At 42.1% G+C, this 13909-nt stretch overlaps 1 protein-coding gene across 1 annotated transcript in view; it reads right to left on the bottom strand.

Annotated features, from left to right (window-relative positions):
- The window catches only part of LOC138795503 (uncharacterized), a 154530-nt gene that overhangs the window by 36648 nt on the left and 103973 nt on the right, over nucleotides 1-13909 (bottom strand). The window contains exons 69-78 of the mRNA XM_069974682.1: nucleotides 12724-12831; nucleotides 10204-10343; nucleotides 9490-9621; nucleotides 9109-9298; nucleotides 7635-7783; nucleotides 4664-4830; nucleotides 3459-3548; nucleotides 3110-3255; nucleotides 866-949; nucleotides 569-728 (exon numbers count right to left, since the gene is read on the bottom strand). Of these exons, the coding sequence (XP_069830783.1) occupies nucleotides 569-728; nucleotides 866-949; nucleotides 3110-3255; nucleotides 3459-3548; nucleotides 4664-4830; nucleotides 7635-7783; nucleotides 9109-9298; nucleotides 9490-9621; nucleotides 10204-10343; nucleotides 12724-12831 (1366 nt within the window). The remainder of the gene's footprint in view (nucleotides 1-568; nucleotides 729-865; nucleotides 950-3109; nucleotides 3256-3458; nucleotides 3549-4663; nucleotides 4831-7634; nucleotides 7784-9108; nucleotides 9299-9489; nucleotides 9622-10203; nucleotides 10344-12723; nucleotides 12832-13909) is intronic.

Genomic DNA, 13909 nt, shown 5'->3' with positions numbered 1-13909 from the left:
CTGGATGACCATTTAGAGTTGTATTGGGAGCCCATTCAGGTCACATGATACAGAGTCGGGAGTAAATACGTTAAGGGCCGATAATCAGCTGAATCAGGCCGATTTGGCCGATTATTGCTCTGTGTAATAGATACAACGATCAGCCGATGACCATGATCATTGGCTGATCTTGCCTTCAGGTCTGGACCTAAAATCATCCCGGTCTTCTCCTGTTCTCTTCTTGCTTCCTGGCGGCTACAGCTTCAAAAAAAGTCATTGGCTGAGAGGCCTATCAACTCAGACAGGCCGAAGAGGGCAGGAGAAGTCCGGGAGCGCGGGGAGGTAATGTATAACAATTTAGGCCAGGGGCCGCCTTATCATCGCTAATGATGTCCGTGCAGCCCTTGCTAAATTATCTTTTAATGCATCTAAACAGTTAGACCCCCAGCCCAACCAAACCTTTTAATACGTCTCTTTGAAATTTCAAAATTTTTGGCTAATGTCAGGTAGGCCTCTGAAAAATGAAAGCTTGAATCTGATTGGCTGCCATAAGCACAAGGTTTGATAAATCTCCCATTATGTTTCTCACCTCTCTTTGATGGTGTCGGTTTGCCTACTGGAGAGGGCTGAAGTCTGTTACTAGCTCTACTTTCCGACTTCTCATTTAAAGGAGGAGACGGTTTTTGAAGGTCCTTAATGTTTTCAGCTTTAGGGAGACAACTGGTCAGGACCAATGCCATTTCCAAAATCTAAGGAAGGTTAAAAAGACTCAAAAATCAATGCAAAAAAACAACAAAATATATATTTACTTATCTGATGAAGCACACATGTGCGTGAAATGGCTATCATAATGATGTCTTTTTATTTTTTTTTTGTACAATCTTACCTGAGCAACCAGGTATGGGGGATTCTGACCTCGGACAAGTCTTTCAACACATGCTTTGTCAACTTTATTACACCAATGCATCATCTAAGTATAGAAAATAATGAGAAAAACAAAATGTCGTTCTAAACATATGTTATACACATAAAGTAACAATAGGAAACGTCAGCTATTACCAATGCTATAAGGGTTGTGGCTTATTTTTAAGACTCATGGAATCCCAGCTTATCCCTTAAGCCGGCAATACAAATGAGATAGCTGACGACTATTTCTTCTGACTCCAATATGCAAAGGGAATAAGCCACTGCCAGACCCTTCCAGTAATGGCTTATCCCCCATAGAAGCTAATGTTTGGATATGATGAAATCCATCTGTTTTGAGGGGAGAGTCATTGGGTCCCCATAAACATAAGATAGGCAGTCTTGTTAAAGTGCATGGCCATCTATATTCACAAAGTAACTGTTTCTAGGGGCGCCCACAGCTAGGGGGCGCCCTGCGGCGCCCGACAGTATCCGGCCCGCAGCCCCTGCATCCTCAGGGCTTGCCCGCGGATCTGGACTCAAAGCTCCAGATCCCCTGGCCATAGCGACCTTTAGCTGTGCGTACCCATGCACAGCTAAAGGAAACAGCAGCTGGGGCAGAGACACAGAGGCTTCCTTTGCAGGCGGCTGGCTTCCTGTGCAGGTGGCTGCCTGCACCGGAAGCCAGAAGAGGACAGAGGGACCAGAAGAGGAGCTGGAGGCTGCAGGGTGAGAGGTGAGTAGCTGGTGGGGGGAATCCTGCACAAAGGGAGCCCCAGATATGTCCCGATAAGCCTGCGCCCCCCTGCGATAAGCCCCGCCCCCGGCATCAAAGTTTACAGGTCACCCAGCTATCCTGTATGTCAGTGTAATGGAGGTCACACAGCTTTTCCAGCACCCTGTATGTCAGTGTAATGGAGGTCACACAGCTTTCCCAACATCCTGTATGTCAGTGTAATGGAGGTCACACAGCTATCCCATCATCCTCTATGTCAGTGTAATGGAGGTCACACAGCTCTCCCAGCACCCTGTATGTCAGTGTAATGGAGGTCACCCAGCTCTCCCAGCATCCTGTATGTCAGTGTATAATGGAGGTCATATAGCTTTTCCAGCATCCTGTATGTCAGTGTCATGGAGGTCACACAGCTCTCCCAGCATCCTATATGTCAGTGTATAATGGAGGTCACACAGCTCTCCCAGCATCCTATATGTCAGTGTATAATGGAGGTCACACAGCTTTCCCAGCACCCTGTATGTCAGTGTAGTGGAGGTCACACAGCTCTTACAGCATCCTGTATGTCAGTGTATAATGGAGGTCACCCAGCTTTCCCAGCATCCTGTATGTCAGTGTATAATGAAGGTCACACAGCTTTCCCAGCATCCTGTATGTCAGTGTAGTGGAGGTCACACAGCTTTCCCAGCATCCTGTATGTCAGTGTAATGGAGGTCACACAGTTCTCCCAGCATACAGTTTGGGACCTTGTAGGTGGGAAAAGGGAAGGAAGTTTCTGGAAGTGTAGAGCCTGAGATGTTTGTCTGGCAGTTCCTAAAAAGATGATTTCTAGCTGCAAGAAACCATCATGGAGGCCGCGGCCGGATGCAGAGGAAAAGAAAAGTGACTGTCAGATCAAAGAAGACGCCGCCTGTGAGTCCCTGAATGATGTTTTTGTATTCAGTAGAACATTATTTGGTAGGAGTGCTGCACTGCTCTATGCCGCAATACACACACTGCTTCTTTCTAAGAACCCAAATCTTGATAAAAGCCCCACCCCTACCTTCCCCAGGGCTGAACTGAATGTGTGTTTGTGTGTGTGAGGGGGGGGGGGGCGCTTTTATCAACATTCACCCTGTTGCCAAAAAAAAAAAAAATTGTACTCACCTGTCGGTGATCGCTTCCAGAGCCATTCCAACTCTGCCAGTCTCCCTGAATACATAGGAGATGCCCGCTCAGCCAATCTTCAGCAGAGGGAAGTGACTGCTGTAGCATTGATTGGTGGAATATGCAATTCCTATACACTTGGCAATAGTGACTTGCACTGCTTGAACAGCACCAGCAGGGGATTGGAGACATGGGGGGAGGGCTAATATTTTGATCAATTCTATAAATAAAATGAATGCTCTGCAGTGCCCCTTTAAGAGTCCAGTATGAAACTGAATTATGACTACAATGATAAATAAATCAGCTTCACTTTCTTGTGAGAATGTTGATGATGACAAGGAGGTTTACCTCATTCTTTATGGATATCTGGTTTTTCTTGAGCTCCTCTAACTCATCAGCCGCTTTCTCTGTCTTTTGCAAGATATCATGCAGATACGACTTTTTACTTGCCTCTTTCATACGATAAAATGCTGCATCGTATTCATCACAACCATCTAGGATACAAACAGTACATGTACAAGAAAATAACAGTTACAACATACTCAGCACCTGCCCGGTTTCTATAAAAAAAAAACAAAAAAAACAACAACAAAAAAAAAAAATGAGATACTCAACTTTACTGTATTGTATTTGGATAAAACAAAAATAACCTGAATTTAAAGTAAAAAGACAGACAAACATTTGTAAACAGCAATACCATCTTTTAGTATATCATCATTTTCATCAAAGTTGTCAAACTCGTTTTCATTCTGCGAAAGGAAAATTTGCAGAGTTTCATCTCCAATTCCTGAAAGAAATAATGAAAAAAAAAAAAACTTATTCAGCCACTAATATCTGGGTGATCAACTGCCCGCTCAGCCAATCAGTGTCTGGGGTGGGACACTACCTCAGTCACTAACTGGATAAATGGGCAATCGCTCAGGCAGGCCGTGATGTTGCAGCTGGAAGATATGGGTATGTGACATACCCGGATTCCAAGTGAAAATTACATCCAGCAGCCATCAGTGGGACTCGGGAGAGGCGCTACAGAGGCACAAGGAGGGGTAAGTTTACTTTCTTTATTATTTTCCCACACCCCCTGCCTTCCTCACTTTTTTTTCAATATAACAGGACTTCTCCTTTAACTTCTAAGCCAAAGTCCTTTTGGCTTTACCAGAAATGATCACATGAATGTTACTGATGGTGACAAGTATCACATTAGTTGTTTATTCACAACTGGTGAACTTTCCTTCTCCCTTCTTCCTTCTTCCTTAAAATAAAGCAAATTTATGCAGCAAGTTGCACATTCCTTCTCTATTGAGCATTAGAGAGTCCGGGAAAACATGGGTACAGCCCGTGGCTATGTTCACACTAAGTATAAAAGGAAAAAAAAAAAGACATCTGCTTTCTCTTTTTAAAAAGTTGTCCGTTATTGACCTCTAAGCAGTGCATTGAAGTCAGTAGACTGACTAACACTCTATGCACACAGGGGGAGATTTGTCAAACTGGTGTAAAGTAGAATTGTCTTAGTTGCCCCTAGCAACCAATCAGATTCTACCTTTCATTTTTCAAAGAGTCTGTGAGGAATGAAAAGTGGAATCTGATTGGTTGCTAGGGGCACGTAAGACAAGTCTACTTTACACCAGTTTGATAGATCTCCCCCAAAGTGTATTAAATGACGGACGTTATTGGCGCGGACGTCAAAATAATGATCATTACAATTATTTTGCAAAAAACGGACGTTATTTTTTAGCTGTTCACACACAGTTCTTCATTTTTCACCGTGCTTACTATTATATTCCGTGGACGTCCATGGATATAATCCTAGACGTGACGGATATCTTCCACCACTTGCCTTTGCCATGCAAGTAATGTAAAAGTGGTAATTATTTAAAATAGGGAGAAATCAATGTAAAACCATACCTAATGCAGCTTTAAGTTGTTCTAACATGGAAGTCTTTGTGATAAGTTTATTTAGAGTATCTGAAACTATGATTTGTGCTTCCTTATATTTTTCTTCAAGACCAGCAATGCTTTCTTCAGTTTTCGTTGCGTGCTTCCTGGTATTAGCGAGTGTATCAAGTACATGCCTGTTGACATAAAATAAAAGCAATACATTTTCTAGACAAGTGGTTCATGCAAGATTATATCCAATATCGACAATCTGTAATTGCACTTGGATGGAAATGTATGGAAAGGTCTAACAGCTTATCGGCTTTAATACAGGTTGCCATAAATACAACTGACTGGCAGCTATCAATTGATCCTATAGGCGAAACGCGGGTTGGGTGAGTAGGTGAGATGCAGTCATAGGCACTTGCATTTGGACACGTTCTGGGCATATTAGTCTGTATATTGTGTACTGTTGGTGGACTACGGGGGACATTTATGAAGGTCCCACCACAGGCGTATGCCAGGGAGAAGGCGCAGATTCGCACCTTCTCCCTGGTGTACGCCTGCTGTATGCCTTGTGAGCAGGGGGAGCTGGGGGTGTGTGGCAAGCGGGGGAAAAGGCGTGGCCTCCTCCTGCGATGCATTTATTATGATTTATGCCTTGCAGCTGTAAATCATGATCCAAATCTACACCTGCTGTGCCTCTTAGGGCCCTATTCCACCGGACGATTATCGTTCAGAGTATCATTAAATCGTTCGAATCTAAACGATAATTGTTCGGTTGAAATGCAGTTAACAATTAACGACCGAACGAGAAATCGTTGATTGCTTTATAAGACCTGGACCTATTTTTATCGTTGCTCGTTCGCAAAACGTTCGCAAATCGTTCACATTGAATAAGACGTCGTTCGGTCATTCACAGTAGATACGAACGCAATAGCGAAGAAAAAACAATCGCAAATACGATCATAAGTAACGATTATCGTTCCATGGAAATGAGTGAACGTTTCGCAATAGCGGTCGTTTGAGATCGTTAATCGTGAACGATAGTCGTCCGGTGGAATAGGGCCCTTAGTGAATCTGGACAGAGAAAGGGGGAAAGGGGGTAGGGCCTAATTTAAATCTTCATAAATCCCCTCCATGTGTGTTTTACTGCACCATTGTGTGCTGATACCGCATGATTACTCTTTTATGATGTCCCCCATGTCCTCCTAATATATATATATATATATATATATATATATATATATATATATATATATATATATATATATATATTGTTTATATAGCTATATACAAGTTTATTTACATGTGGCCCAGTGTATGCTACCTATTACTGCTGTTAGGAATATACTGGTACTGCACTCTGTCTGTACGTTTCATCCCTCAATACTATTTTTGCTATTATCATATAATGTATATTTTACCATGATGAAATAAAGGGTATATTTTTATAATCTTTTATTATTGTCCAGAATTTTTTCTTGCCATAAAAGGCTTAGATCCTATTGGCTGGGCAACTGAGCCAGTTTCACTTTACACCATGTTTGATAAATCTCTCCCTTATGTTTTTTTTGTTTTAATTTTTGGAGATATAACTTGCAATCATCTCTAACTAGTATACTATATAGGTAACAGTGTGTTCTTACCCCCAGAAACATGAGTTCAAAAAGAAAAAAGTACTCAGCAAAAAAGGGATTGTTGCTAATGGGGAAAAAATAGGACCTACCCCAAAAATAAGCCCTGGCCCTTTTTTTTCTAAAAAAAATAAAAAAATAAAAAATAAATAATAGTAATATGAGACCGTGTCTTATTTTCAAAGAAACATGGTAAAATCCCCATTAAGAAGCTTGTTTGGTCTATCTGAACAGGCATACAAGGGTGTTATGTTGAATATGTACGGCCATAAACTGGATCACAAAAACTGTGATCCTTTGGGGTAAAACATTTGGCACCTGAAAATACAATCCCTATTCTATGGAGACAGAGAGTGAGGTGCCAGATACCTCAATTAATACTCGTCTCCAGCAAAACAATAAAATCCCCTACAAATCCGATCCATGAGATCCGATCCGGATTTTAGACTGTTCTGCTGAAACAATGGTCTACTGTCAATGGGCACGTTCTAGTTTGGTGGGTATGAAATGGCAGCATGTGAATGACTATCTGGTAACTAGGTTTCATGTTTTAATGTGGGGCATAGATTCATCGCTGTGGAAAAGGGTCCTCACAGAATTGTTTACACACTAGAAATTAATGTAATGAAATTTTTTGCCCAACCTGGCTAGGATACTGGAAAACTGTGCTCTGTGTAAGATCAACTCCATGTGGAGCTGATTTAGTTAGTATTTTGCATCTGTATTATAAGCCAAAACTTTAGCATCTGTACTTGAAGCCAAAACCAGAAGCGTAGCTAAACAAAGATTTATAAAATTTCATGTTAAAGGAGAAGTTCGACCATTTTAAAAATCTGGCAGCCGGCAGGGGGGGATTTGATCAAGAGTAGGAACTTACCTCTCCCTGTGCCCGCAGTGAGTGGCGGGACTGGCCTTGGGACCCCCACCGAAAGGCAATATCCCTTGAGTTGTGATGACATCACGACTTGGGGGTAAAGGCCTGTCCTGGCTGATGGACTGACCACTCAGCCAATCAGTGACTGAAGCAGCGTCGAGCAGTGTCCCGCCCCAGTCACTGACTGGCCAAGCGGCCAGTCCATCAGCCTGGTTGGGACGTGTCAGCACTGGAGATCCCAGAGCCTGGCGGGGATCCCAAGACCAGTCCCACCACTCACCCCGGGCATCGGGAGTGGTAAGTTCCTACTCCTGATCAATTTAACCCCTGCCCTTTGGCTACCAGATATTAAAAATGGCCAGACTTCTCCTTTAACTTTTATCTTGTACTGTTTTTTACTACAAAAGTAAAAGAGTAAACGTGGTCGATGTAAAGTTATGATTTTAGGTATATTACATCTTTCACATACAGCAACACAAACAATACTTACTTTAGCCGATTATTTGTATTGTGTTGTTCTTCCATCTTCTTTAAGAAGATACCTTTAAAGTTATCCAACATCATTTGTAATGTGCTGGGACCAACAAAAACTTTGTCTGTCTTTGCTGCTTCCCTCGAAAGTAGAAGCATGAGTTTTTCCTGTACGGAGAGAGTCCATATACATGTTAATACATACCAGGAATTGTAATGTAGTATGAATATAAGGCCCTATCACAGGGGCCGATTCACAGGAGCAAGTGAGCGCCAACCTGACAGGTCAGCGCTCACTTGCTGCTCGTTCCCTGTTCGCTGCCAGCGCTATTACACACACCAGCAGTGAGAGAGGAGGAGCAGGTGAGAGCCGGGGGGCGCGGGGAGCTGTGGGAGTCTCCCTGCTATTATTACACAGAGTGATTACGCAGATTGTTGCTAGGCTGATCATTTGTTTCAGCCTGTTGAAAGACAATGATCAGCCAACATTGACTGATGGTTGTTTTTTTTTATTACTTGAAGGGATTATCGAATACGGACGATAATCGCTTTGTGTAATAGGGCCTATAGCGTTCATAGTTGTTGCCTGTCATACCACCTCTAAAACCAGGAAGTAAGTATTCTTATCACTGTCTCTGCTTTATTTACAAAGGGAAACTGAAAAGAAAAACTATAATAATTATAATTCTCCCAATGTTCAATGATGACTTACAAGGGAAAAAAGTACAAAATATAGTTAGCAAAAACAGGTTAAAATAAACAAATAATACTGTAAGGGTATATTCACACGAACGGTCTCGCAGCGAGATTCTCGCTGCGAGTCCGGCAGGTCCTGGCAGTTCCCACAAACTATATACTCGAGTATGTACAGCGAGTATGTAATTCTGCCGCCCTTAACCCCTTCTGCTCCCGGCCGGCTCCCCTGCTGTAAGCATACATTACCTCTCCTCGCTGCACGGGTCCGGCGTCCTGCTCTTCCGCCCGGCCAATCAGTGTGTTGCCCAGCCGCAGCCACTAATTGGCCGGACGGGAGAATCTCGCTGCGAGACCGTTCGTGTGAATATACCCTAAGTTTCATTTCCTGGAGTCTGTAGGCAGCACATTATGAGCTCTGTGCTGCCATAGGACATCCAGGAAACATAAAAATTTGTCCTACCTGTAATATTCATTTCCTGAAGTCCGTAGACAGCACAGATTTCATTCTGTGCTGCCTACGGACTTCAGGAAATGAAAAGAATATGTATATGTTATAGATTAAAATAAAACACATCTGCAAACATTTTGTGGTTTAGCTTTAAAGGGGTTCAACAGGAAAGAGGGGAGGGCAGTTTTTGTTTTGAAGGACATAACACCACTATGTATATTTTATGATCCTCCATTTGAATGTGCACATTGTAATTCTACATTTCATCTACAGCTGATTTTCTATATATGATCACCAGCCGGTCCTCCTTTACAGAAACCAAGGACTTACAGTATTTTAGGATCTATACCTGAGTAATATCTTTGCAGTATGGAAACTGCACAGGACCCCCATCTGTCAAGGCACTACTGCTTCTCTGATCATCCTCATTTGCATCCTTGGAAAATATGCTGGGATCACTGTTTCCTGCCCATGAGACCTGGTCGTTTTGATGGAGCATATAACTATGAATCAAGGTGATCGCTGTTGCTATATTTTCACTGAAAACCCAATGGAAAAAAAAGAATTAGTGAGGTAAACATGTTTTCCTTTTTTTAAAGGTTTATTTCCGATCATTAAAAATGTATTCCCATTGAAACAGAGACTGTTCCATACAAAGGGACATGAATAATACAGAACATGTTCCGTGAATACTGATCTATTTACAATAACACATGAACAGCAGTCGTACCATGTTTCTTCTGTGTGGGCTTCCATAATCCTGTGCTGCATTATGTAGTGTTTGGCTTCTCTCTTAATAACATCTTGGGACCAGCTGTCAATCCAGATTAGCTGGCAACCAGTCAAGAATCCAGGATATTTTCTATGTAGACAGACATATATATATACACACATATTAAAACTGTGAGACAGGTAAAAATAAAGACGTTCTTATTCAAAAAATCACTATTAAGACTTACATAGTTTAGTAATTTATTTTAAGTGTGTACAACATTGTGGAGTATATGATGGCCAAGGGGTTGTTCATAAAAAAAAAATAAAAAAAATTCAAACTGGTGCCAGAGATTTGTTATTTACTTTTATAAAAACATCTCAAGTATTCCAGTACGTATCAGCTGCTGTATGTCCTGCAGGAAGCCGTATTCTTTCCAGTCTGGAGCACAGGAGAGATATTCTATCAGGATTTGCTGCTGCTCTGGACAGTACCTGACATGGACAGAGATGGCAGCAGAGAGCACTGTGTCACACTGGAGAGAATACACCACTTCCTGCAGGACATGTAGCAGCTGATAAGTACTGAAAGTTTTTTAAAAATTTTTTTTAATAGAAATAAATTACAAATTTCTGGCATTATTTCAAGTCTGTTAACACTGGGTTTGGGACAGCTATACCTCCCTCTATTATATGTAGAGGTGTATCATATAAACACATATATTAGGCTTACCCTGAGGCAGTCGTCAGAAGTTCATGATATGGAGAAATGCAAACTATTATTCGTAGATATGATTTCACTTGAGAAATAAAGTACTTGGCCGGGTCATAACCAAGATGTGGATGTTTCCTGCGTAGAGCTGGTCCTAAAACCTACAAATACAAATTGATGTCATTTCAATGAGAATTTGATTAGAAATTAGGCACTTGTCCCTGTGATGAAGCCAGTACAGTCAAAACACGTCGGCAGCAGGGTTATAGATTTGTTTGCCTTTAGTACTTTTGGGACAGACTGCAGCAGCTCTTAGGGTTTAGCAGTATTTTAGAGATTGGAACTTTTTGAGTGTGGATGAGATAGACAGGAGTGTCTTTATCTCCTGTCTATAGTAACTATAGAGGTGACTGTGATGACTCTGTGATGAAGTGCAGTTCACACATTCATTGTACAAATCATTGTTAAAGGGGTTATCCAGCGCTACAAAAACATGGCCACTTTCTTCCAGAGACAGCCCCACTCTTGTCTCCAGCTTGGGTGGGGTATTGCTGCTCACTTCCATTGAAGTGAATAGAGCTTAAAGGGGTTATCTAGCGCAACAAAAACATGCCCACTTTCCCCCCTACTGTTGTCTCTAGTTCAGGTGCAGTTTGCAATTAAGCTCCATTTACTTCAATGGAACTGAGTTTTAAAACCCCACCCAAACTGGAGACAACAGTAGGGGGAAAGTGGCCATGTTTCTGTAGCGCTGGATAACCCCTTTAATTGCAAACCACACCTATAAACCGCACAATATAGTATTTTATAATGAATATTTAAAGTGAAAGTACCACTAGGTACATCGCTTTGAGTTTTTTTACATTAAGAGGCCAGCGTCAGCGCGGGGATGCTGGTGGTGCAGTCCTTTTATTGAACTGCAGCCCAGTTCCCGCGGCAACAGCCTCCCCCTCCCCTCTGTAATGCGGCACCATTGATTTTAATGGAGCCGCACCACAGAGGGGAGTGGTTTTGTCACACTGGGGGCAGGCCGCCAGTGCTCCGGGGCGGTGCTCTGAAACAGACTGCCACTCTGCGCAGGAACTGAGCGGCAGTTATAAAAAAGGGACCGCACCACCGGCATCCTCGCACCGGCATCGGGCTGTTAATGTAAAAAAAAATAAAACGATGCTGGTACATTCACTCTAAGAAATCTTAAAGAATATTTTATAATTAAGGGTAGCTTCACACATACCGGATTCGCAGCGGATTTCACGCTGCGAGTTTGCGGCGAAATCTGCTGTGAATCCTGGTATAGGGAACTTCAATAGGGTTACATACCCGCAGCCAAATTTTCATTCCGCTGTGAGTATGTAACCTGGCCACTTTAATCCTGCTCGGCCCCCGCAGCAGCATGTGACTGATTGGCTGAGCGGGACCGACGTGAGCCAAAACCCTCACAAGCACCCGGGGCACCGAGCAGGTAATGTATGCTGCGGGCTGCGGGGGGTTAAAGGGGCCGGGTTACATAATCACAGCTGAATGAAAATTCCGCTAAGGGTATGTAACCCTATTGAAGTTCACTATACAAGGATTCGCAGCGGATTTCGCTGCAAACTCGCAAAGTGAAATCTGCTGCGAATTCGGTACGTTTGAAGCTACCCTTATGGTGACTTGGTCAAATACTGTTTGTCACTGTTGAAGACCCCTTGTAGCCCATAAACATTTAGGTGTCTCATTAATTGTGTAATATACATTTGAAAAATCCAGTCTGTACTCACTTGTGTTATCTGTCTCTATGTAGGGTGTTTCAGTACTAATAGTGAAAGACTGGCACTCAGTTCTGTAAGCTAAATCTTCTTAGAGGGAATCTGTCAGCTGTAATTCACATTCTAAACTGCTGACAGTGTTAAACGTTTTTAGGTGAAGGAGACACATGGGGAAGATTTATCAAACTCAGGGGCGTAACTACCACTATAGCAGCCATAGCGACTGCTATGGGGCCCGCCGCATCAGGGGGCCCCATGGCCTGCTCCTGCAATACACTGGGCCCCCTGAGCCGTCATCATTTGCAGTACCGGTGGCCCTGCTGGTCTCCTGGGTTTTGCAAATGTCCCTTTAACTGCAAGCACTCCTGACCAGAGTTAGCAGTTATGTAGTTATGACTTCACTTGACCGTTTAGTGGTCAGTCGGGGGGGGGGGGGGGGGGGGGGGGGGGCAATCAAAAGTTTACTATGGGGCCCAGCCATTTCTAGTTACGCCCCTGATCAAACTGGTGTAAAATGAAACTGGCTCAGTTGCCCCTAGCAACCAATCAGATTCCACCTTTCATTCCTCACAGACTCTCTGGAAAGTGAAAAGTGGAATCTGATTGGTTGATAGGGGCAACTGAGTTAGTTTCACTTTAATCATAGGTGTTTGCAGTGAGACATTGCCTGTGCTCTACTTACTGTTAAAATACCAGATATTTGTCCACTTAAAAAATAAAACAACCACAAAATGTTAAATAAATCCTATATATCACAACCATGATATCACCCAATGCCTTATTCAGTGCTTACCTGCAGGAGCTCATTCATCTCTTCAGTTGTGAACAATGAGGCGTATTCCCCACAAACCAGTAGGCTGTTAATAGCATTAAGACACCCCTCGGTGGCCAGTTCTTCTGCCTGTCATTTTTTGTATGTATTAAACCAAAAAAAAAATTGCAATCAATAAAGCACAAAATACAGTTAGGTTACCATTATTTTAATTATTACAAAATAAATTACATGGCAAAGCAAAGATCATTAGATTGCATGTTTAAAGTGAAAAATAAAAGTGTAATAAAAAAAGTTTTTAAAGGTATAGAAAAAAAACATTATAAACCCCGCTCCCAAAAAAAAGTTTGAAATACCCCCTTGCCAATTATAGAAAAAAAAAACTAGAGATGAGCGAACCTGGAGCATGCTCGAGTCGATCCAAACCCGAACTTTCGGCATTTGATTAGCGGTGGCTGCTGAAGTTGGATAAAGCCCTAAGGCTATGTGGAAATCATGGATATAGTCATTGGCTGCATCCATGTTTTCCAGACAACCTTAGAGCTTTATCCAAGTTCAGCAGCTCCAGCTAATCAAATACCGAACGATCGGGTTCGGATCGACTTGAACCCGAACCCGGTTCGCTCATCTCTAATATATACATAAACATATTAGATATCGTAGCATGGGGATTTGTCCGATCTATTTAAATGTAACATTATTGTTCCTGCACGGTGAACGGCGTAAACAAGGGGGAAAAAACGCCCACACCAAGATTGCTGATTTTTTAAAATTATATATCAGAAAAAAATTAATAAAAAACGATCAAAATTTTTCTGTTACACCAATATGATATTAATAAAAACTAGAGATCATGGCGCAAAAAATGACACCTCAACCAGGACTGTAAGTGGAAAAATAAAAGCGCTATGGCTCTTAGAAGGCGAGGAGGAACATTGCATTAATTTGACCCGGTCATACAGGCATCAAAGAGCTCTGTCTAGGGGTTAAGATAAAAGTTTTGGGAAATATCCACACAAGAAAAAACTATATATATATATATATATATATATATATATATATATTCATTCAGAAAGAAGCATTCAGTATCTCTAGGTTTGTTCTGATTGTTCAGTACTCTGTCACTTCCATGTGTGCTTTATAAATAGATCAGCAGCGCCCTCTGCTGGCTGCATGATACAATGCACCATATAACAATGCCGCTATA

This window comes from Dendropsophus ebraccatus, chromosome 6 (assembly GCF_027789765.1).
Source record: "Dendropsophus ebraccatus isolate aDenEbr1 chromosome 6, aDenEbr1.pat, whole genome shotgun sequence".
Lineage (NCBI taxonomy): Eukaryota > Metazoa > Chordata > Amphibia > Anura > Hylidae > Dendropsophus > Dendropsophus ebraccatus.
This window is presented reverse-complemented; position numbering and strand designations above follow the sequence as displayed.